This window comes from Acanthisitta chloris, unplaced genomic scaffold, assembly GCF_000695815.1.
Source record: "Acanthisitta chloris isolate BGI_N310 unplaced genomic scaffold, ASM69581v1 scaffold25238, whole genome shotgun sequence".
In the NCBI taxonomy this organism is placed as follows: domain Eukaryota; kingdom Metazoa; phylum Chordata; class Aves; order Passeriformes; family Acanthisittidae; genus Acanthisitta; species Acanthisitta chloris.
Genome location: NW_008687903.1, coordinates 26,482 through 52,576, shown reverse-complemented (window position 1 = coordinate 52,576; position 26,095 = coordinate 26,482). Strand labels below are relative to the sequence as shown.

The following is a 26,095-nucleotide window of genomic DNA, read 5'->3' as shown; positions in this document are numbered from 1 at the left end:
ATGACTGGAATGTAAAATCATTCTGACTGAAAGCTGTTCTGCTTAGGACATTATGGTGCTTTGCATTCACCCCAGGCACAGTGGAAGACGATGTATGAAAGCACTGTTATTTTCAAATCAGAATTGGAAATAAGCATGACTCTCATTGCTCCAAAGTTCACATCTCACTTCTAATTAGGTTTCACAACAGAAGAAAAAGCTTTTACCAAGAGACTTTTTAAAAAGGAGCAATTCAAAGCTTTAAGATTAAGCTATGTTACTTATAAGCAGGCATTTTGGTGAACAGCAACAACAGTGTTGATGACTCTTGACATGACACCTTTTTTTTTGCCCCTCCAAAAAAAAGGTAGCCTTAATTTTTTTTACAAGTTTGTCATGATATAATGATGGTTTCCATATAATATCTCTTTCCTTTTTCCTCAAAAAATGGAAAAACAATGACAACTCAGACAGAGGAGGAAGTAAGACTAGTGTCAGAAATTATATAAATGTTGAGTCTGGGTGTTGAAACTCCAATATGGGACAAAGCTCTAAAGTGGCATTTCTCACCTTGCAATTGAGAGCAGAATTTTGGCTGGTCTTTTATTCAGGACACGCAGTGAGTCAAAAAAGGTGATAAGCAGTGCAAAAGCTGCTAAAGTTACAACTGATATTGTTTCATCAGCTTCTACATTTCCTAAATATTTCTTCAGTCTGAAGAGATGTGGATTTTCAGTAAAGAGTACCACTCACAGGCCTATTTAATTTGCATAATTAACTATATTCCCTATGGTAAGTATTCACATTTTTTATTCATAAAGAGGCACTCTAATCCATTCCACTATAAATCATTACTCTGTAATATTTATGGTTTAAAACATGACTAGAAGGGATGACAGTATCCAATGTGACTACTTTACCTATACAAAGTATTTCCATCGTGCAGTTACTGTACCTTTTCTGTCCATAAATTTGAATTAACTAGTCCTTCTGTCTGCAGGAAATCCTGTACAATTAGCAAGAGCCTGAAGGCATTTTCAGCATGTGTAGGGAGAGCTTTTGAATCTCTGTTATCAGTGACCGACCATTCTAACATCTTCTCCAGCAAGCTGCACGGAAAACAAAATCCCAAAGTAAGTATTACATGTTGTAAGTATAAGTGGCTTTCTAAAAATCCAATTAAGTATTTAATTGAATCTCTTAGTCTGCAGTGACATAACTGCCATCTCCTCAATAAGTCAATGAGGTAAAACAGATTGAGAGGCTCATGAAAACAGCAATACAGTTTTAAAACCTTAGAGCCACACAACACTATTAAATAGGTAGTGGAATATATTTCTGACAGTATGTGTAAAGAGAGCACAGAAAAGTACATCTTTTTGAGAAACACCCACCTCTTCCCAGCTTCATTCATGTCCCTTAGATTTTTCTATTTTTCCTCGAAAGGGATGAACTGTACTCACTTGAGTCTTATTTCATCAGAAGGTTGCAGCAACTCATTAGACAACCCCAAGTTGGTCAGAGCAGAGAACACCTGCCCTCTCTCAATCCAAGCATCATCATCAGATTTTTCAATACCTCTCCACATTACACACAGTAGGATATCTGTAAGTAATTGTATGAGTTCCTTATCACTCCCCTAGAAAAGAAGAGAAATATTGAAAGCCCTTCTAGTGTAGAAAACCTCCAAAACATTTATCATTCATCACAGCCCCTATGCTTCAACATGTTTTAAAACTCTGCTGTCCAATTCCAATGCACCCTGCATTTAAATGCTAAATTCATGAAAACATAAAGAGAGACTGTGGCTTGCTTGTATGTTGTAATACATACTGCCCGTAGCCACCCTTGATTTTCTCACAAAGTCTGCTACATGTTTCCTCTGGAAGGTAAAGGATGTTTAAATATAGGAAGAGGGGAGGCAATTTACCGGTTTTTGCTTGTGGTTCCTTGGAATTTTATTTTGGGAGGGGGGCGTGTGGCTGGCTGGTTGATTAGGCTGTTTTAGTTTGTTTAGGTTTTTTAGCATCAAAGCTATCCCAACTAGATAACAAATAAAAAGAAGACTTATTACAAAAAGGAAGCATCCCTACTCACTACAGAGGACCCTTATTGTTTTCTTTTCTGTTGGAATATGTGAAGGGAATATTTTTTAGGAAGATTAAAGGAATAAAAGGAAATTGTTGTTGGAGAAATTAGCCACATAGGGAGTGAATCACTTACTCCTTGGTTTTCAAATAAAGACAGCTCAGCAGTTAAGCCCACATCATTTATAGCACTCAGCTCTTTGTCAGGCTGCCCAGAGAAAGGTTTTGTGTTCTCCATAGGTGATGGTGTGCTGGGCTCGCTATCTGTCATCTGATTGCCAGCATCACTCAGTTCATAAGAGTCAACACTGGACAGATGTAAACTCAAATGTGAAGGGTTTCTGTGCCACAATCCTTCTCGGACCTCCGAACTGAAAGACATCTCTGCTACGGATGCATCTTCCAGTGGCATAACAGAGAAATGTGCAGGGACATGCAGGGACTTGTTATCTTCCAAACTCCACTGATCAAACAGACCATTTACAGATGCAAAGCTGCCAGCTTTGTCCCCCTCTGTCTTATCAGTTTGATGTTTCTGAAGTTCTTCAGCAGAAGGCTTTCTTCCTTCTTCCCTGGAGAAATCAGCCTTGTTCTCTTTAAAGCCAATCCGGACATCTGAGTTTTCTTTCAGAAATAGTCTAACCAAAGTGTCCTGCCAGCCCAGCTGCTGAGAAATCTGTTTTGCTGCATCCAATTGGAAACGCAAAAGGTGCAAAACCTAAGGATTAGAAGATATCCCATATCTACACGTTAATTTTAGCTTGTAACTGCAACAGTTGTAATCTTACAACTTTTATTAGAACCTTGTAAAAAAAGCCACAATTGGTTAATAATAAGCAAACAGACTACAACAATTTCTTTTATCATTAGAAATACATACTTGAGAAAAAAATCTCAGGAGCACGGGAAAAAAGAAGCTATAACAGTATATTGTTAAGTGCTCATATTTCAGCATCTTATGCAACAATTCCTGCAAAAGACATTTATCACAATAAATAACCCTATTTGCCCACCAGTCTACAAAAGAGTGAAAATCTAGAATGGAAAATAGGCTTGATTAGTATCTGTTAGATCGATAACATTAAGAAAATGGCAGTGTTAATAGCTTACTGATAACGTACATTATAGTTGCATGTTTTGCACTTAGCAAAACCTCAATAGACAACACAGTCCCTCCGAGGTACATTTACCACTACTAATGCCAGTGATACAAGCCAGAGAGATCTCAGTTTAAGAAAAAGTCACTGCTTCTTCCCTGTATCCATAACCACTTTTTTGATTCGCAGCATGTTCCATCAAAATAACATATTAAGAATACAAAAAAAAACTTCGCTCATGGACTTGAGCACCCTTTGAGAAAACTCAGTAATTCAAGGAGGCTACTATCTCTAACCTGTAGAAAATACAAGCTATTGGAGAATCATGATAGAGGCCATGCTTTTTGTTCTGGTTTTTAAAAAGGCTTGAATACGCAAGATTCAATAGTAAGTGACAGTTGGGCATCCTTTTTTAACATAAATCATTGCTAAAGAAAACAGTAGCGACAAATACCACCACATTGTTTTAAAGAAATGATTTAGCTTTCACACTGTACATTTTATCGGCTTAAGGACGTGAAGGTTTTAAAGAAGACAACTAACCTTTCTACAGATAACCACTCTCATGTTTATATCTGATCTATGAGCCAGATGCACTACAGCTATGAGATCTCTGTAATTCACAGCAGGATCTGCAGGGGAGAAAGAAAAAACACCACAAACAATATCACACATGAGAATGTAACAGCTAAATATTAAAAATTGCCTTGGAAGTCACATTTACATCCAGGGATAGCAAAAGGAACAAACTTCATGGAACTAAGAAAACATTAGCTGGGACTAATGGGAATATGTTGCTCTACAAGTAACAGCTCTGGTTTTCCAGAAGAAACCAGATGTGTTTGTCACTGAGCAGCAAGAGTGTACTAATGCTCAATACAACACTTGCCAACTACCTGCATACAGAACTTGGTTAAGAAGGTTTTTAATAAGAGAAACAGCAACTGGTGATTCATTCAGAAGGAGCCCCAGACCAGAGTATCCCACTTCTCTGAGTCTCATATGATGCTTGCTGCGTTCATAAACTTTGGTACATTTCAGCATCTCTTCCACAATCTGTGAGAAAAAGCAGACACAAATGCAAAATAAACACAAAGAAGCATCCAGACCTCTTAAATTTGTGTATGATTTAATATGCTGGTCCACAGTTTTGAGAGCTTATTTTGTAAGCTAATTCAAACAACATGGGCTTTTTTTTCCTGTTTAAAGACTCCAATACTTCAAGAGAACACTAATTTCTTTGAGACAATGCCATCAAACAAATATGAGAAGATATAACTAGAACTTGAATGATTAGTACCTTTTCAATTACATACACTTCTGCAGTCAGACCATTGACAAATACAAATTTATGTTCAAATGGTTAATTTAAGAACATATTCAATTCATTACCTTGAACACAAGTTCTCTAAGTCTGTCAGAGTATCTTTGTTGCAATAACAAAGCATAAAGAATATCAGCATTCCCTGGTTCAAAAAGCAATAAAAAAAGCTGGTCTGGGGTTGGACTGGATTGAAGTAGGCTGAGGAGAACGTCCAGAATTCCACACAGCTACAAAATTAAGACAACCCAATTAATCCACAGTTCATTCAGACTTCCTGCTCAGTTTTAAGAAAATTCTATTGGCTTTAAAGTTTTACCCTTTGCTTGTTAGAAGATATTTCATTGCTCGATATTACTGCATGTAAAAATAGATATAATACATTTTTTCACTACATAATCTCCTTATCAAACTGTAATTAGAGCTACAAAGCAACTTCCATTTCTGTTGATGTCTGCAAAACAGAACTACATCATAACTCCTGATCAGTTGAAGTTCAATTTATTTGGTTTTGTAAACTAAGGTAACTAAGGCACATCCTACTTGAGCTGCATCTAAACAGAACCACACATCAATTAACACTTTGCTTGTGGTCTATTTTTCTTTGTTCCCCCTTCTTTTAAGCACACAAGACAAGATTTCTAAACACCAAGAAGCAAAACCAAAACATGTACAGTTTAAATATTAATTTATGCCATGTTGGATACCTGCTCCTCATCACTGGTGGCAGCTATGTATCCTACAATGCTCTGTATTTCTTCCTGTGTTCCACCTTTGCTCAGGAAATACTTGATCAGTCCATACAGCGATGCCCGTATTGTCCTCAGGTCATCAGGAGCCAAATCACTGTACTTACAGCCACTCCTATGTACCAACAGACCAAAAAGGCAACCTCAGGAATTTCTTCACAACTCATGAACAGCAATTTGATTAAGCTAGTTCTGTAATTTTTGATCTACCCAGGGATCACGCACAAGTTTTCCGTTCTTATTGAAGTCAAGTGACTGAATACTAATAAGCAACAGTAGGCCAAAAGTAGCAAGTCTATAAAAGCCCTGAAATGTAAACAGTACAGATCTGGATATAGATGGGGATTTCAGGTTCCCCCTCCAGCCCTCTAAAGGAAAGAGCCAGTCTTCCTCAAGGTTGTAACTATATTCATGAAGCAGATATAAATCACCAATATTGAAAGCTAAAATTTTAAATTCCTAATGAAGTCCTACTTCAGATTCTACAAGTATATATAAGAACTTAAAATTATAAAACTCCCTCCCTTTTTATAATGGCAACAATGTATGACTTAATTCACACTGTTGAAAACAAGTTCTAAAATTTAGTCATTTTAATGACTTTTATAAGCACCTTCTAGTGTCACTGACATAATTTTTATCTAATTTTAATATAAAAATTCAAGTCAAGGAAAAGTACCAAGTCAAATGGAAAGAAAAAATGCAATTTTGAAAATTAAATCAGCCACCAAAAGCTAATCTGCAGTTTTATTTATTAGTTTTCTGACTGTAACGATGGAGAAACAAAACAACAGCCACATACAATAAATGAGGAGTCACAAGTAGTAAAACTCATACCCATAATAAATCCTCAGTGTGTCTAGAAGGAACTGCACACCGTATTTCTTTCTGAAGAGCCTTCTGCTGTCTTTGATGATAGTAGAAAGATATTGTATATGTCCTACAATATAAAGTTTTCTATTAGAACCTAGATAAAGATCTATGTCAAGTGAAGAGTACTGTGCCTTTGAACAGCTGTCCAAGTTCAAGAACTCACCAATTCTGAAGGGGAAGTCACCACTGTTCCAAATACTGAAGTCAAAAAGTAAGTGTTGATACATTTGTTGCAAAAGCTGTGTGTTCTTTTCTACTGAGACTTGTTCTATCAACAACTGTACAGCCATCAGTACATTCACATCCATTAAGATGCTTGGCACCTTGCAAAATAACAACAGATGTTAGCACTCAAAATATTGAATATCCTAATAAACTTAATTTTCTTAAATTTCTAAGATTCTTTTATCTTCTATAGCAATGTCTGCTTACATTAAAGCAATACAAGAAACATAAAATTAGTTTGGATAACCATACAATACAGTATCTATAGCACAAAAAAAAAAAGCAGAACATGCAAAAAAGACAAAACACTATTTCACTTTGCAGATCAAGATTAACTCTTCACACTATTTGCTTTCAGAAACACAATAAAGAAATGCATTTCCTAAGGAGACCTCTGAAGATCCTCATATCCTGGTTATGTGTCAAATAATTGTGACCTCATCCATAACATTCATTACTAAAGGATGTATCTCAAGTTTGCTCACCTTCTGTAACAAGGCTCCTAGGGTGGCAACTCCATGGGAGTGAATGAGATTTTCTTGATTAACATGATGTCTCTGAATAAAGTGTTTAATCATCAAGATGAAAGTTGCAACTATGTTCTTCTCCAGGCGTGCTTCTACAAAACAGAACAATAGCAGCAAAAGTCTTATGGCTTATTGCTGGATCACTACATATAAGTAGAGAGAAAAAGTAAAATCAAGTGTTTATATTCATCATTATTTCCTGAACTTCTCAAATCCTTTTCTGTTTATTCCTTAGCTGTGGACTGTCTCCAGATTTTTCCAGTGCCTAAACATAGTCATTGCATGCCTCTCAAGAACAAAGTGATCCCAGTCCTGATTTTAGTTGCTTCATCCATGGCTGCAGGTTATAAACTTCTTTGTTATGAACTTTTACACATACAGCACTTATTTTCCCCCTGTAGTTGCAAACTGACACTTTCTAGCCATAGCATGCAAAAAACATAAGAGACAGAGGGAACGAGGTGGTTGGGGTTTTTTTTTCCACTTTATTCCACCATTTTGTATTTGAAACAACAAAAAAATAAATTTGTTTCCCCTTGCAAGGAATGACTTCCCAGTGGTTTCTGCTAAGTTCAAAGTTAATTCCCAATATTAGCAGAATTTAAAAAAATTCTGTCCTTAAAGCTTCCTTTTAATTTCTTTTAATTTTAATACTAAAATTTGACTATGTGTGGAAGAGGTAGGAGCCTGACCATTTTACTAAGAGAATGAAAATTTAGCTAAAGGCTAAATAGTGCTGTTCTGTTGCTGCTGCCTCTGCCTGGCTGTGTGATCCAGCAATGAAGTTGTAGGAAAGTTTCTCCTACTGATATCAGTAGGGTTTACATCAAACAATTTCTCAAAATAATCAGAACAAAGTTTTCAGAATGGAAGTAAAAAACCTGCACACCTATACACTAATGCAACAGTAAAGCACACAAAGGAAAATGCATTAAATATTGAAATACTGAAATATGTTATTACATTATTTTTATATAGCGCTGAACTCCAGGTATTCAATAACTATGTCAGATATCTAGGAACAGAAAGAGCCTTTCAGTTTACACAGGTACTCGGAAAAATCCAGCATAGAGTAAAGAGCTTTCTGTCATTCACAGAAAGATTGTTTAAAGTCAAGCATAAGAATTAGTTCAGTTCAACTGCACTTTCCTACCTGATGCCATTGTGGATGACACCACCACCCGGTCTCCCTCTACTGGAGTTACTAGTTCTGGAGGTACAGCTTCCCCTTGAGACTTCTCAGGCATCTGTCCACCAAGAGAGCTGATCTGCTCCAGCAATGGAAACAGCACATTCATTCCACCAATACAGTTGATCATATCCTAAATCAAGAAAAAAGGGAAGAAAAACATAATGATAAATAAAATCCCCCTAACAAACCAAAAATTTACTCCAAATAGAGGAAACTTTAGGTACTCACAAATCCATCAATGTCTCACACACCCCTTTGAAACTAGTTTAAAACACTGTTTAGTGACAGAGTTGCCCAAGTTTTAGCTATCACAATTACACACAGGCCTTCCTGTCACTTCTTGGTTTGAAAGTGCATTTCTATATTTCCTTCCTCCTCTCCCCACACGTACACCAGAGACTGAAGGATACAAGTCTTAGAAAGAATCTTCTAAACATATTTGAAAACTGGGAAAATCATATTTTTCGGATTTCTAAGGTACTCTCAGAAAGCAGTAAAAAAAGACTAAGATCATACACATCTCTGCTTTAATCATACTCCTGCAAGATTTCAACTTCAGGCAGTCAAAAAAAAATTTTTGTTTTTTTAAAAGTAGCTTTACATACATGTCAACTCTAAGCCTCACTTTAAACGTCAAGTCTCTTACCCTCCATTTCCCCACCCCTCCTCACAAGCAGGGATAGCATGAGACTTCAAACAATGCATCTAGTTGTAAGATAATATATAATAAATCACAGCATTTCTAGAAATGATTCATGATCACTTCGAATCAGTTCAAAATCAGCATCTCAACAAGGAAGTCATAGACACCTACTCATTTGCCCAGCTTAGTCCAACAAAAACTGCTGTGGAGTAAAATCTTCACAGTTGAAAACCCCAACATCCTGTAAGCCAGCCTGTTTCTGTTGGAGGGACATCACTTGCCCTTCCCAGTCAGAAATGTTGGGGAGAAGTGAAGAAAAAACCATCCCTTTCTTATTCCCTGTTTTCTAGTTTTTCAATTGTGACTCTGCTCCATATGTCTTTATGATGTTCCCTCTCCAGACCATATTTATTATGGTGAGGTTAAACAAATGATCAGTGAAATTAAGATGATGTTTTTAAATCTGCAAAATTTATCTCATGGGTGAAGATTTGTGTTGGCTGTGCAAAACAAAAGGCACCTCAAACCTGTAGCTTTTGGAGAAATTAACCAAAGATGAAAACCAGAATTTGCCTGAACCACAGGACAGCAGTAGCTGTAGCTCCCTCCAGGCTGTACCTCTCTCCTCATGAGCTCCTGATCAGCTTTTTTGTTTTTATCTCTCTAGTCCTCCTTTGAGGATGCTAAATCTATCATGTTTGTTAATGATTCCCCTAAAACTTGTACTCACAATATGCTTTCCCATAAAGCTAGAGATATAAACACTTCTCATCCAACCTTCTTCCCACTACTGGATGAAGATGACTAATTGCAGTATTTTCAAGCTATTCATATCATAGCAAAATTAGCTATCAAGTGTCTGAATTTTCTTAACATTAGTCACCACAAATGATTGTGCATATGTACAGTGTAGATCCAGCAATATTTCCTTATTATTTAGCATGCTAGCACACTTGGTTGTTCAAGTGTTGTTAAAAAAGAAAGGCAGTTCATATTTATTTGTTCATACATTTTTCCTCAAGATAAAAAAGTGTGGAATTCTACTGACAAGTCACAAGTGTTAACTTAAGCCTATGAATCTTAATCTCATTCAGGGTTTGAGAAGGCAAGAAAACAATTACAGTATTCCCTAGAGATGACAAAATGCTTTCAATACACACAACATGCATTCAATTATTATGAAGAACAGTCAGGTACCACAAAGTATCTTCGTGCACTATGACAAGAAAAGCAGTGGCCCCTGTAATTTCTCAATAAATGTAATGCAAATGTAATATTACAAAAGCTATAGCATTAGCACATTAATTGTCATTATTAAAACATGCTCTGTATCTGGCAATTATAACTTGCATTATGATAATAAATTCCAGCATTCCATAAGTTAGATGAACACATACAACCACTGTCATGTTTACATCAGGTTCTGCTTCTTCAATATGTGTTTACCTTGATGTCCCAGTTCACTACTTTGTTTCCAGTTAGTCTTCCATGTAGAAGATTTGCAGACAGATCAAGACAAATTGGGTTTCTGCAGGCCTGTTAATCAAATGAAGCAGCTATGATATCATTTAGGAAACAAGTTACAGGTCCTTGAACACATACGAGTTCGGGATGATGCATCATGTGTTTCAGTTAGTGCCACCATGTTCATATCAAAGTACTTAAACTACTGGAAACATCCTGGAACATCATATATGTCATCTTAGATTGCACAAGACAAAGCTGTCTTTTTGCCAAACATGAACAAACCTGGTATCTCTGCACAAGACTATAGTTTAAAAAAAGCTATCACTGCTCCTTATCTTCCCATAACCACTGCACAAAGATGTGGTTAACTCACCTGTTAACTCATCTGTTCTATGAAACAGCAATAGCAAAAAGAAAACATCATCTAGGAAATATTCTGAAAGTAATGCACACTGTGCCATCAAAGAGAAATTATGTATTGTTTCATACCTTTGGTGTATAATGAAGCAGGACCTTACTGGGGAGATCTGCTACTCCAGCCTCCTGAGACTTCCATGGAGTTAAACAGTTTGGACCTATAAAAAATGATATTAAAAAACTACATATTTATAACATATATTTTAAGAGTCCATTGGATAGTAATGTTGCCCTTAACAAATTTTAAACTACTACGCTTTGTTGCAACTGAAAGGACAGTCTGAACCATACACCTACTTAAGACATGCTTTGCAGTAGTCTCTATGACTTAAAATCACTCCCTTCAGGGTCTGCTTAAAAAGAAACACATTCTTCATGAAAAGCTAAACTACACAAACAAGAGGGTTTTTCATACATTCAAACAGCTCTATTGTTTGTCTTTACAAATATCCATCTCATATTTGTCACTAATCTGTCATCAAGCCCAAACATGCCCAGAAAATGAGTAATCTAGATAATTTTATTAAGCAATACAAAATATTTCCTTTTAAATGATGCAAGTGTTTTAATGCTAATCTTTAATAACCTAAGTCATTATGGAACTTAATACCTCAACACTTTGGACTGTACACATAACTTCCAGAATATTTTCTTTAAAATGAGCCCTTAATTACTGGTTCTTATGGAAAAATCCTCAAGCATAAATCACCTTTAAATGGCCTAGCAAAACAAGTGCAATACTATAGAGTCTCAACTGTAAATTCACATGTATGCAAACAGTAGCAAATATTCAGAACTTACAAGTGAAAATACTGCCTAACATCTTGATTTTGGCAGATCTGTACAGATGATAAATAGATGAACTTATGCAAATATAACATTTTAAAATCAGACTTCCCAAAATATTTATTAAATTTTAAGCTTATTTGTTATAAGGCTCTCTCATCTTAGGTCAGCTCTGCAGTTCTTCTTGACTGTAAGTTCCTCATTATGTGTCTGTGTAGAGCAAAGCTCAATGGGATCTTGTCCACAACTCATTCCTTTTTTTTTTTTTCCACTAAAACCAGTACAATCACCACTTACCTGCTAAATATAATGCTTTCACCTGAGGAGGTTGCAGTGCTTCATGAAAGATGATAACCGATCCAAGTTGGCCCTCCAAAGATGTTGGACATCCCCATTCACTGTCCTGAGTCCCTGCTGAGATCACCTTTGTGATGAGCTCTGGTTTTCCCATCCCACCCCAACTTCCTGTAGAGAGAATGCCCCCAAGTGATGTCCAATGGGGCACAATAGGGGAGGAAATAGGCAGATCTGGTATCTGAGATGGAGGAGGAGTTGTTGTTCTTTGACCAGCTGAACCAATGCAGCAGGAAGTAAAAGACTGGAGAATCACACATGGAAGAAAGAAAACAGAATACATATTGTAAATATAAACTGAGTCTGAAGACTATATCTGGCAAATCTGAGCTAAATAAATTAAACCACAAGCAACAAATTCTGGCAAGCCCTGAAAAACAAGCAATTCAACACAGTAGGCCAAAAAGAAGAGCACAGCCAGGACAGACAGTGCTCTGGATACCCTGGTAAACACTCCTCTTCTGGATCATATTCCAAAATACCAGTCCAGCATATCTGCCACTGTACATGTATCAGTTATTCCACTCAAATAGGTGCTTTCATGATTAGCTTACTTGCCCTGCTTTCATCTACCTCAATGTTTATAGTGCTTATTGTACAGATGGGCCAAAGTCCAGAGTTTTATCTCACAATGAAAACTGCATTTACTTTTTTCTTCAGTTACCTCTGAAAATAACAAGGAATATTCCTAATTGAGCACTGTTAACATCAATCCTACTGGCAGAGTTGTGATTTATTATGATGTAATCATAAATCATGTCAATATGCTCAGGCAATTACTTTGAGGAAAACCCCACAATATGATCTGGTCTGGTTTTTGTTTTGTTTTTAAACTGACATGACTAAACAAGCATTAATTAAAGCTTAGTTATACTCCAAAATGATAGTCTGGACAGTGTCCAAAGTTGACCAGAATCTTATTAGCAATAGGCTAAGCTAAGCTATCTTCAACTCTTACACAATTTCCAAATTAAAAACGCCAGCTCTGTTCTCATTGTTCCATGAGAGCTCATCCCAAAAGAGCTGTGACTCATAAGGGAACTTACTTCATTCATAGCAGGGAACTGAAGTGGGGCAGAGGCCTTCTGCTGTCCATTGACATAGATATACACAAGGCTCTGACCAAAGCGCCTCTTTCCAGGCACGTGAACAATAGTTATGTTGTGCTGGTTAAGAGATATAAAACAAATAAGACGTTATTAAAAGCAGTGAAATGACTATATGGAACCATTTAACTTCAACTTTACTAAATTGGTGAGGAAACCACTTAAGAAAACAAATCCAAAGCATCAACAAGAAGACTACCTATCAGCTGCTTTTATTTTAAAGCAGTAAACTTGTTTGCATGTTACAGGTTTTTCAAGGGAAAGATATAGCTGTCATGATAATGCACATCAGTCTTTCAGTATGGGAATAGAAAAGGGTAAGGCAGAAACACAGCAGAACAGTTTATTCATTCACATAGCACCACAGCCACTTATGCTTGTTATAATTCAATGTTAAAAAACCCCTGCATGTTAAAAAATCTCTAATGCTGCCATCAGCTTAATAAAAAATGCCAAATAACCCAGACATAAGTAAGCTTAATTAACGAATAATCTGCATGGAAACTGCTTGCAATATTTGAGATTAAATCTGTTCTTATGCAATGAATTATGTAAATATTAAAAACAGACTATTTGTAAAGCAGCCAAAAAAATAGAACTTTGACTTCTGAGCAAACAGTACTACCCTAAACAGTGTTTGTCAGTATCAAATCTTACCCAGAGAGAGTCAAAAAAACAATGGTCGGGCAGCATCACTGTTGCATACTCCCTCTTCGTGCAAACTGCAACCACCAATACCCCAGAGCATGTAATAAAGGCTTCAAAGCCCATACCACTGCCTGTAAAAAAGCTATACAAAGACAAACAAAACACACAATCAAGGACTTGCTTCATCAAAACTACCACCTAACAGTAAATTCATTAAGGAGAGAACTAACTTATGTCGCTTGTCACTGATCTAATATTTAGTATGTGACTTGTTGTTACTCTTGTTCAAAAAAAAAAAACCAAAAAAACCAAACCCACAAAAACAAACCAACAAAAAAAAACCCCAAAATTGTTTGCTGCTGAATGTTAGTACCCAGAAAGTTAAATTATATCAAGAACCATTCATGTCAATGTCCACTATTTAAGCACCTATTGAGGCATCCTTTTCTGTACTCTTAAACAGAAAACAGAGTACACTGCCTCTATGAGAAACAGCATGAAAGCTGTTCTGGTTTGGGGTGGAGGCTCTGGGGGGTTTGGTTTTCGGGTTTTAATGCTATTTGAGCTATGAACCTTAACACAATTTGGAGTTATGAATATTGAAACTGGAGACAATAAAACATTATAACAGAGAAACTATATATTTATTTCTGTAAGATGACCTGACTGGTGACAGATGAAAGAGACTAAGTATTATGTACTGCACTCTATAAAGATAAACAGAAGCACCACATGTCATATGGTACCATATGCCACAGGGAACAGATGACCTAGATTTGTGCTGTTCAAGCAGTTCCAGTAACTATACCTATAGAGTTGCTTCCTCTTGCCACTTTTGCTACTCATGCTGGGGTCCACCCGGTCCTGGTCAAGGCAGAGCCAAGCGTTGAATGAAAAGGCAGAGCCTGGCCACTTGTGAATGGATGGCACAGCAATTCCAGCCATGCTGTGTTTCAAGTTGAAATACTGCAAGGCACTAGCCATGCCCTGCTTCCGGGCCATGGCCAGAATGGATCGCATCACAGGAACAACGTACGGGTGAGCTCGGTCTGGTTCCTCAGTCCTCAGGAGACGTATTAACTGAAGCAGTTCTTCAGAGCTCATGGACTGGCTCCCCAAAGAGCCAAGAAGGGCAATCAGGTTCTCTGCACAACTAGAATGGAGTGCAGAGTGGGAATTGAGTGTCTCAATGACGCGGATGACCATGTTCGCATTGACACATGTGGCACGACTCTGTCTGTTAATACAGCAGATTCGCCTCAACCAATTTGAGATGAAAACCTGCAGGCTATGTGATTCTAGTTCTGGAAGCCACTGGATAAGCAGCAATAAGGGCTGGACATTACTAATGCCTAGCATCCCAACAGCCATGTGGTCACCTTCGACAGCCTGAAAAAACAGCAGAGAACTCAGACATGAAATGCCATAAAATAGAGCTAGAAGTACTGTTGAGAGATGTAAGCATTTTCACATTCAAAGTAAGCACATCTCACCATATTCATGAGTTCTTCCAGCAGTTCCCGTGAGGGTTGACCCAGTGATTTTAGTACCTCATAGATGTGTGCGTAACCAATCCTCTCCTTGAAGACCTCCTGAGGATAAAAATCCCAGTCTCACTAACAAATAAAATGTTAAAACCTCATCTACTGCAGCAGGTTCTAACTTAGCACAACATTAGACACACAGTAATACCATTTTACAGGTTAGAAATCTCTTTTTGATAATATGTCAATTGTACTACCTCTAGAATGCTGCAGATGAGAAGAATCTCACTGTAGCACACAAATGAACAAAAAATTCAAAGTTATATTTTAGTAATTACCTATACAAGAATATAATTGCTTTGGTATAATCCAAATGTTAATACTATCACAAAGAGCCAATAAGTTCATTTTTAATGTGAAGTATAGCATGAAATGAAGTGTTTACATTGAGAATTAGAAGCATTCAGATATTAATTTTTCAGTGAAAGATTTTCCTAGACCAGTTGATTGAAAACCACCCATCCTTAACACCTAAAGCACTTAGCCATGTGTTTCAAGGAAGTTTTTCTGAGAACTAACTGATTTTACATGAAGAAAAAAAAATCTACTAGTAAAATTGAAACAATAGCAGCCATTTGTGGTTTAATTAACAAACCGCTAACACATCATATGCAATGGATACTCTTCTCCTGGCTGTATTCTGCACTGAAATTATCCTTTTTTTTTCTTTTAAGAATATATCTGTCAGCAGAAGTGAGGCGATTGCTTAGGTAAATATGGAAAGAAAAACTACAAATGTTGCACTGGAAGTACTACTGAAACCTGCACTGAACCTTTGTGAATCCCAGCCAGTCCCCACCTCCAATATACAATCCTTCCCAGAGTCATTGGAGAGAGGAGGACTCTGAGTAATCCTCTGGAGGAGCACAGCTGACCCTGTAGTTTCTCCCTCAGTCTATACAGCAAGTAGCAATGAAATCAGGTGACTTCCACTCTTATTTTACACTTTACTGTGCAGCCACATCCCTTTCCCTGTGCCAAGACTAGGGAATCATTCAACCACGGGTTGAACCTAATGAACTCAGCAATTCAGGAATAAATACACTATTTTCTCATGGGCTTAGCTTCCAGTCAGAATCACAAACTAACCACAACCTAGCCATTTACCAAACCACACAAATAACTGCAAAGGAAGGACGGGAATAGCAAGACCACCATTTGGACAGCAATACTATCCTGGGTTAGTTTAAAGTCATGATAAAGGTACAGCACAAACTCCTGCCCAAAAATTCCCACAAATCCCCACTAAGTCTGTCCTACATGTTCATGGGACAAGTAACAATGTACCTCCTTTACAAAGGTTCCAACTGCCATTATACTCTGATCTTCCAGTTTTGATAGAAAGATGGCTCGGTGTCCAGCCATTAGATACATATAAAGGTATAAGGAATGCTAATCAGCTCTTCCTATCTGGCATGAATGTGTGACCACAATCTGCTCACCTCTATTAGCAAGACTCATCAAGATATTGTGATAAAAACACTAACTGGAAAAAAGACAAAGAAATCTCTACTGCAAACAGATCTCTGCATATATAGTGTTACCTTCGCAGCCGGAGACTTGTGCATTACTGCAGTGAGGGCTTGAATGGTTGATACTGCCAAGGAGTCTAGATGCCCCTGAAACACCTGAAAGTAGCAGGCACAGAAGTCATATACAAACGTGCAAAGACAGTTCAGTTCCAAAATCTGTATTGTGCCCTCCTACCTACAGGGAAACTAAGAGTTTGGTAACATGCTTCAAAAATCATACCCCCACCAGTCAAGATTTCATAACCCCATAGCCTACAACGAAATACATCACAGTAGACAACTAGCCACATACTTTAAGAGGGGAGAAACATTCGCAACACACACACACACTGCACTTCAAATATTCTGATGGACAAACAAGTTTTCCTCATGCGTCTAATGGACAACCTCAAGAGGGAGGGAGGAAAACAATGAGGAAACCTCTTGCAGTATGTGTGTATGCGCTGCTGGACAATCAGGCACCTGCAGTTCATATCAAGTGTCTTCCATCCAAGTCCCTACACACCAATGCAGCACACACACACAAAACTATAAGAGAGAAGTCACATCAGCACAGTAAGGTGGCTTCCTCACCCATAGCTTCATCGCCTTGATCAACATCTCTCTCCAATGTAAGTAATTTTTTGCAATTCTTGTTATTGTAATGTCTTGCTATTTCTATGGTGGTTTTCAGAACAAAAACATTGGAGCACCATTTTGCACCCCTCAGTAAACCTAATTAGCAACACTGTGCAAGCAAACATGCTCTTTTTCATCATCTCTGAACTATTTTATGCATCTCTGACATACTTTGAAAAAGAAATGTCAAGAATTAGAAGACTGTGTTAGATGTGAAGAAACATTTAGATGCGGTTAGAGTGCTGCGCTGTGTCCAGAAAAGCCAAAGCTATTAGTTAGAAATCACAATTTGCAGATTACCATACCTTATATTTAGCATTGCTTTACATTTTTAAATCAACAACTAATTCTACTACAAAATTAATACAACAATTTGCATCTGAAACTTTCCATAGTATTACTGGGAAAAGTAAAGCAACAGGCTATTCCTACCTCCCTGATTCAGCCTGTCCATTGTTTTGTGAACATCTGTTCTTTATGACAAGCAAAATCAGGACATCAAACACAATCATTGAGATTCACAAACAAGGCCCCAGAATCCAAAACACCACAGTGCTGAGACAAAGAAGCAAAAAAAAGAAGAAAGAAGGGAGAAAAAAATCACCACCAGGTTGACAGAACTTATTTGGATTCCATTCATGTACTTCACCTTTTCCTTAAAAGAAGCACAACTGAGGCTCATTCTATTGCAAATATCTGCAGTTTGAAGCAGAGGGATAAAATGTAGTCAGATTCAATCTCTTATTCAGAAAAATCATTTTCCAGAGACAGGAAATACTGATGTGTGCAGCAACACAAGTTCATCTTGCTGCAGAGGCTAAAGAAGATGGTTAAGGTGAAGCACAGGAATCAATTTTCCTGTGATTGTCTTGACTTCAATTGAAGCAAAATACAGTTTAGGTAGGTACCTGGTCCTCATTCATTTCTGTCAGTAATATGTTGGCAAGGTCTTTCTCTCTCTTGTCTGCCACTTTATTGTTAGCATTTAAAAACAGCTGTTAGAAACAGAGACAAGAATAATGGAAATAATTGCATTAAACAGTTACTTGCAGCCAAACCTGTGGAGGCTGCCTTAAATTTGTATTTCACATTAAAAAAAAAGAAAAAGAAGAAAGTTCTCACACCAGTGAGACACAATCCTCCATTAATATTAGTCTTCTGTTAATTCTTACAATACTGAAGATTACATCGTGTTTTTATTAAACAGTAATTACTTTTTTCCCCACACTCCAGAAATAAATCAAAATAGGTAATCGTTGAGACAAGGAAATATCTTAGGGATATTCTCTGCAGGGCCAGGAATTGTGGATCCCTTCCAGTGCTGAATATTCTGTGATCTATCTGGAATTTATACTGGTCTCTGGCTAAGCAACTGTGATTTCATTTACAATATACAACAAGACAGAAGGGTCTCAAAAAATTACTTGTAAGAAATAGAGACAATAGTGGGGCATTAGCAAAGAAATGGATACAGGCATTTCACCATTTTCCACTTAAGTTTCATCCCAGGTCAAGGCTAAAGATACCTAGACAGAATATTTTAATCTTCAAACAGCACAGTAGCAGGATTTCAGGGCCATATAGTCTTTAGAACAGGAAGAAGGGCAAAATCTCTCTGCCATCACCCCAAGAATCAGACAGGTTACAAACTGCTTGAAATCAAACTAACACCTATACTGTATCTTCAGTTAAGGAGCTGCTCTGTGTTTAGTCACTAGATTCCTAGTCAGTTCCTGCATGTGCAAGTTTAAAGCTCACCCAATTCATACTCAATTGCAGACAATTTGTGTACAAACTTTAGCTGTCACCTAATCAGGCCCAAAATTTACCTCCTCCTGTTCTAAGATTCTATTAAGGTGTTAGAAAAAAATTCAATCTATGATAAAAACAAAACATTTTTCAAATCCCTTAAGAAAGGGGTGACATCCCTTTCTTTTAGAGAATAAAAACTAAGCATTTGTCTCCCCCCTGCCCCACACATTTTCTTCCATTATTTGCTGGGTAGTGTCTCTGAAGAGGAACAACCTGAGAAATCAACTTCCATAAATCAGGGCAAAACAGAGGACAACACTCAAGATATTACTTTGACTTACATAGGTGTGAAAGCACACAGTTAGAAACACAAGTCACTTTGAAAGGTCAGCCAAGAGCACTTAACAATGCAGAATAACTAGAATATGCCTCAGAGGGCTGTAACATTAACAAGTAATAAGAACAGTAAACAGAAGCAAATGCAGACATGGAAAAAAAAAAAAAAAAAAAATCAAACTTTTCACATGGGTTACTTCATTTCTCATAATACATGTGAAAAGAAAAAATAGTTTTATTACACTGCCCATATGGTTTTAATTCTTTCATTTAAAAGCTGTTCAGAAAATAATAATTTTTCCCTTAACCAGACATCCTGCTTCAGCTCACTGTGCTTTGCTCAAAGTCTGACCTCTGGAAGAGTTTAACAGATGAGAAAAGATTCAGAACGGACAAACCAGTTTGTTAAATGACTCTCGATACAGAATAAGCACCTCCTGATACCTCTGAATTACAGTCCCTTTTTGGATGTCACAGGCAAAAAGCAACATTCAAATCATCAAGCCTTAACCAGTTTTGAAAAGCTTTCATGCAGATCTCTAATCCTAGAGCATAGTTAAGGGAAAGCAGTTTGCCCATAAGCCTTAAAAACAGCAAATATGAAGAAAAGGACTTGAATTTTAGAATAGCTTTATATTGCAAATGAGTAGGAAGTATGACCAGAAATATGGCCTTGAATACCCCAAGTCCTTTGGGATAACTATAGCAGAAATAGTGGTATGGATTTTCTTTACTCCTCCTTTCCACAGAAATTTATTGCTGAAGATACAATAGCTTCCTGAGTTTCAGATGTGTGTATGGACTCTCACGCTACTGCCAGAGATGCAAAACGTGCTCTTCACACACAGCATGCTTGGGAACCCAGTAGCAACTTCCACAGATAAAGAAAAATAGCTAGGAATGGGGTCTCCACCACCAGCTAATAAGGAGAAATCCTAATTCCACAGCTAAATTAATCTTTGTTATTTGCTATTGGAGAAGAGAAGGTTGTGTGGAGACCTCATAGTAACCTATCAGTATCTGAAAGGGCTGCAGAAGAGCTGGAGAGGGACTCTGTCTTAGGAACTGCAGTGATAGGACAAGGGGTAACAGGTTCAAATTGAAGGAGGAGAAATTTAGGCTAGATATTAGGAAAAATGTTTTCTACGGTGAGGGGGGTGAGACACTGGCACAGGTTGCCCAGGGAGGCTGTGGCTGCCCCAACCCTGGCAGTGTTCAAGGCCAGGCTGGATGAGGCCTTGAGCATCCTGGTCTGGAGCAGAGGTGTTCCTGCCCATGGCAGGGGGTTGGGAATAGATTATCTATAAGGTCCATTTTAACCCCTAAAATTCTACGATTCTGTGATTCTACTTAGCTTTGAAAAAGAACAGAGACACAGTATATTTAGAAATATAAATATATTGCCACACCTGCCCTGCCTCTATAGTCCACTCACTTCTCATCCTTGGGAGTATTTTGACTGTGAAAGGTTGAAAAAAGTGCACTATGTAGCAAACTGGCAGCACTGATACCCAATCCATCACAGTGGTATGCAAGACTGTATCACAGGAAAAATACCTTAAAAAAGAGAGTATCTTAATGACATACATACAGACATAATAAAAATTAAAAGCAGCAAGCTGCAAAAATTGAGTAGCTGTTCCCGCTTTCTTAAATTCCACCACTTGTTTATCTGAGTAGGAACACAGCTAAAATCTCCACAAGCAGGTAAACACTGCACTGTTGATGATTTTAGAAGAAACTAAAAAAGGAGTTTCTTACAGAGTACAAGGTTAGTATAAAAATAGGCTTAGATTCCTGACAGAAGGAGGAGAATAGAAAGGTCAAACAATGTATTTTCAGGAACAGATAATACTACAAACTATCCAAAACACTTTATGTCAGTTGGCATTCTGCCACTGATTCTAATTACAGTCAAGGCATAATCCAAACACATTTATTTTAAATATATCACTCTGCTGAAACACATTCTAATCCAAAATCTAAACATATTAGAAACAATTTGCATACTGTAGCTAGCATTAAGTTATTTAGCATCAGAAGAGCTCAGAACAGCTGTATCACCAACATATCACAAAACCAGAAATAAAAGATTCCAGATAGTTACATCACACCTATGCTCTTTTACATGGGGGAAAAAAATGAAATCTACTAAGCAATCAGTGGAAGACACTAGTTTGTAAATTACGACCGTCTGGGACTGAGACAAAAACACGTAGTCCTATGTAGAAAAAGAACAATCAAAGAACATTTACAGGCTAAGTTCATGTCTTATATCAGCTACAAAGAGGATTCAAATATTTTGAAACACTTACAATTGCAGACCAGCAAGATTTTTTTTTTTTTTAAATGAAAAAACATGCCTCTAAAATTAAGAGTTCAGACCTCTGTTTGGCAGCATTTGTAAGTGACTTCCTAGCAAATCAGTGATAGAATGCAAAAGGAACTAAGAAAAGAAAAAACAATCCCACACCATAAACCAAAACAAAAAGGCAAGGGGGATTGACTCCAGTAACCATATTTTGCCCAGGACTCAACATAAACATTCAATGCTTTAACCACAAGACAGACAAGAGACACGTCTACTTTGTTAGCAATAAAGCCAGGTTTTAGAACTACTTGGATTTTCATGATCTTTCATGGCATTAGTGGCACTAACTGATCCAAAGTTTTACTTCCAATGTACAGCCAATTTAAAATTGCTTCTAATTTAGAAGGAAGATAAAAAGGCAATTAATATATTTGCAAAATTACAAGACAGGGTTTGTTAAAAATATGCTGATATAGGAAAACTTACCTTGCAGTTCTGCAACAGTCGAATGAGATGCTCAAAGCAGTTACTGTTAAGGAATATTGCCTGCAGGACAGGCCTATCTGTACAGTCTAACATGGCTGTGATGGTATCTATAAAATTAAGACAGAACTGGCATTAAAGACAAAACACTTGCCAAACCCATAAAGCATTTTCTGCACATTACAGAGTAAACATGGGGAAAAAAATTATACAACAACCTATATGCTCTAAATTCTTTGATCAAGGATGATATGCACTTTAAGCACAGATCACTAGGCCCTAAAGCTAAACATTCTGATGCTGCAAAAATTACCACATGGCCTACTATATCTGGGGAAAAATTCAGCTAACAAATATCTTTGACTGCTTTGGGGCTCTGTTTAAAGTCATTGCCAATTGTGAGTACATAAGCAGCATTACATTTTTTTTAAAGCACATGAACATTTCCTTCCTCAACAAGGAATTACTCTGCATTCTACAGAAGCTTTCTTTATACAGCTAACATTCTCCAGGGCCTCAGTACTATTCCTCAGTTTTCTTGGGAGTACAGGAAAAGAAATGCCTGTATTTCCCATTCTGAACATCAAAGTGGAAAAAACTCAAACCCCTGAATTCTTATCCAAAAACTGAAACCCAACTGTTTCAGACTATAACTTTTGGCCAATATAATTTCAAAAGTGAAATATCATAAAACAGCTGCCACATGGGCTTTTTATTACAGAACCATCTCATTCTGCATTTACTAAGGTGCTGATGAGTATCAGTTGTTGCCTGTTTGGGTTTTTTGGTAGCAACTTATTAAACAGGAATATATCTAAATTAACATCAAAGAAGAAATGTTAGAAATTTTTTAATTGCTTAGCCAAGTGAACATTCTTCTGGTGGAACATTCAGCCATATTACTATCATGGTACAATCATTACTTGCTTCAGAGTCATTGTCAAGAAATTTATAAAGGAACTGCACAGTTGGGTACTCACTCAGCATTTGGATCTGTAGTGCTATGAATCTGCTCTCCCACTGCCTGCACCGCTTTGGATTAGGTAAAGCTGAATGGTCTGAATTAAGCAGCTTGAAATAGTTCTCCAGTATTGTACTTGTCTCCACCTGACGCTGGTCAGAGCTGCTAGTTAGAAGGATATGGACAACTTCTGTCAGGCACTTCAGAGTCAGCTCTGCCTTCCTGCTCTCTTCCTCAGGGTTTCTGTCATCCCAGCTGTCACAGTCTGCTAAAACACGCATCAAGACTTCCATGGTGGCAGGAGATACTGCTTGAAGAGCATTCCTCTGAAATCCACAGGGCAAAAAAATTAAGGAAAAAATACTAAATTAACTAAAAGAAATTTAAACCTCTTCAAATCATCAGTGTCTGAGTTATCTGAATCATGCTTTCTCTGTGAGAAAAAGGTTTTTTACTGTAAGAGTGGTGAGACACTGGCACAGGCTGCCCAGGGAAGTAGTGGCTGCCCTGACCCTGGCAGTGTTCAAGGCCAGGCTGGATCAGTCCTTGAGCAACCTGCTCTAGTGAGGAGGTGTCCCTGCCCAGGGCAGGGGGTTGAGACTAGATGATCTGTAAGGTCCATTCCAATCCCTAAATTCTATGATTCTATAATATGCAACATTCATTATTATATCTCTTCATGACCTGCAATTGCTAAGTAAATATGAAACATTCTACTTTGACTATGTTGATGACTACAGATGAAATGCATCCCGTCTTGTTCATTTCAACAGACCACTTTTTCCAAAGAGAATGCTTACACTGAAAAGGAAATATAATTTAAATACACATTATAAAATTCTTATAAGGTAGCCTTGATAAACTGCTAATTCTAGGTAAATCTCTACTTGAATTATCATGAGATTCATGATACTTTAGAATTTGTGACAAGAACTTAATAATTAGCAAAACTTTGTCTGGGCCCTGAGCGCACTTCCCGTACTTCTCTTCCCAGGGGTCTGACCGCATAGGCCTAGGGCCACCTTAAATCTAGGGCAGGAGCCCAGGCTCATATAGAGCTTTGCAAAGCCCTGTCAGGGACTCCTTGCCCTCCCCTAGGGAGCTGCACTCAAGCATCTTTGCAGGTGGAAACTCCTTATCTAGTTACCCATATTTTTTTCTTTATGATGTGAAAATATTACACTAAGTTCAATGAACATGTAGTCAATGTAAACAGCAAACCTACTCTTGTCTGAAAGCAGGATGCAGCTTTTAGAATTTAATATTATTGCACAGACTGACCCCAAAATTCATAAGACAAAACCAATTCATAGTCAACAATACATTCTTCTCAGTTATGGGTTATGGGATATTTAAAAGCCTTAAACAAGGCACAGACATTTAGAGGCTTCAGCAGCTGAAAAGTGTTTAGAACATCCTTACCTGTCCACCAGCCACAATAGCTCCAAAAAGATGCAGCAGGCAACATTTTAGGCTTTCCTTGAGATGTTCACTTTCTTGAAAGCATTCTGATTGGAATAAATAAAAAGAAGAAGAATTTCTTACTCTGGTCATATAAATTATACCAAGATTTTCTTCTCAGAAAAAACACCAACGACAACTGAAATAATAAAGAGAAAAGCTTCTATATTCCCTTTAAAAAAAAAAAGGAAAATCAACTGTATAATCTCCCCTTCCACAAAAGTCAGACACAAACACATCAATTCCAGTATTATCAAAGTAACACAACATGACCACATTTATCAGGAATTCACAGGGCCAGACCTTCAGCTTGCATAAAACTTTCCATGCAGGCTGACAGAATTACAGACAGACAACTGCTGATCTTGATTCATAATAAAAAATGAGCCCATTTTGTCCATACTAATGAGAAATAGAAGGACATGCTAACACACAATCAGTTGGTGAGCATGACAAAGGTTAGAGCAATTTTGGCACAGTAAGTCTGATGTGATATGCAGTGCAGGTAGCTAAAAAAAAAAAAAAACAACAAACCAACTCCCTGAGTTTATTCCCAAACTTCCCAGGGAATCCTGAGAAGGTCTGTAACCTTTCTAGCAGTAATCCCTTTAAAGACAATTATCCTGCATGTCTTCTCATGTTGTATCTGATATAATTTAGTTACAAACAGCCTCAGGAACTCTGTTTAGCAATAAATATAACCTGGATATTATTGCTATAACAACAACACTAGACTCAAAGTAGCTGCAATGAACTACAAAGGATTTTTTTTGGAATTAACCATTGTAAAACTTTGAATAACTATGCAGGATAAAACTGATAATTACTCAGGTTTCCAAAAACTGAGATTTTAAACAAACATTAGAAACTGAAAATGCAAGACTTATATTCATTAAAATAACAACAGAACCTTTAAGACAATTATTGGCAAGTAAGATTTCTGACTGTATACTGAATGTATAAGCGTGTTTTAAATGAAAATTGCACAGCTACTTTTTAAATGTTCTTCAAATGGAACAAAGCTTATTATGTGATCACACTGTTAGTCTGCTAGTCCCACCACTCCCTTGACTTATAGCCTCTGAATCTTTAGAAGAGCCTCAGAAATTCAAGAGAGCAGTACCTAGCAGATTGTGAATAAATCATTAGGCTGGGTAGACTGAAATCCCTTAAATTAGTGCTGCCATGGCAGAATGTCTAAAGCACATGCTCAGCAATTTCTTATTCTGTCTTTTCTGCCAGTTGGCCAACAAGCAGATGAGTATCTGCCTGCTAATTAGTACACTTTTAGCTCAGCCACTTTAAGAAATTTAGGAGGAACCACAGCACAGTGCACTGAATGGAGAGAACTTGCAGATAACCTTCCTCAGTAGTATCCCTTAGAGTGGGTTTCCAGTGCCCTGGCATGAAGATGATGACATTTTACTGCCATCAGTAGTTCGGTCTTTTGGCAACTATCCTATTTTATGGACACAGTGATGGAATCTCAAGGAACAGGGGCTGTCCGTGAGTCAAACCTAGAGAAATCAAGTTCATAAACACTACTACTCTAAGAATAGAATCTTCCTTTTTTATTTTCAATTAAAGCTGGGTTAATGAATAGCTGAAAAAAGGGCTGATTTCACT

At 37.4% G+C, this 26,095-nt stretch overlaps 1 protein-coding gene across 1 annotated transcript in view; it reads right to left on the bottom strand.

Moving 5' to 3' along the window:
* NBEAL1 (neurobeachin-like 1) overlaps positions 1-26,095 on the bottom strand; it is a gene marked incomplete at its 5' end in the record, with an annotated part of 59,343 nt that overhangs the window by 24,326 nt on the left and 8,922 nt on the right. The window contains 22 exons of the mRNA XM_009080831.1: positions 935-1,088; positions 1,443-1,618; positions 2,203-2,784; positions 3,707-3,795; positions 4,060-4,219; positions 4,556-4,714; positions 5,192-5,348; positions 6,071-6,173; positions 6,270-6,429; positions 6,817-6,950; positions 8,012-8,180; positions 10,140-10,229; positions 10,650-10,735; positions 11,661-11,961; positions 12,764-12,883; positions 13,481-13,613; positions 14,280-14,860; positions 14,965-15,063; positions 16,560-16,643; positions 22,051-22,157; positions 23,028-23,334; positions 24,431-24,516. Of these exons, the coding sequence (XP_009079079.1) occupies positions 935-1,088; positions 1,443-1,618; positions 2,203-2,784; positions 3,707-3,795; positions 4,060-4,219; positions 4,556-4,714; positions 5,192-5,348; positions 6,071-6,173; positions 6,270-6,429; positions 6,817-6,950; positions 8,012-8,180; positions 10,140-10,229; positions 10,650-10,735; positions 11,661-11,961; positions 12,764-12,883; positions 13,481-13,613; positions 14,280-14,860; positions 14,965-15,063; positions 16,560-16,643; positions 22,051-22,157; positions 23,028-23,334; positions 24,431-24,516 (4,037 nt within the window). The remainder of the gene's footprint in view (positions 1-934; positions 1,089-1,442; positions 1,619-2,202; positions 2,785-3,706; positions 3,796-4,059; positions 4,220-4,555; positions 4,715-5,191; positions 5,349-6,070; positions 6,174-6,269; positions 6,430-6,816; positions 6,951-8,011; positions 8,181-10,139; positions 10,230-10,649; positions 10,736-11,660; positions 11,962-12,763; positions 12,884-13,480; positions 13,614-14,279; positions 14,861-14,964; positions 15,064-16,559; positions 16,644-22,050; positions 22,158-23,027; positions 23,335-24,430; positions 24,517-26,095) is intronic.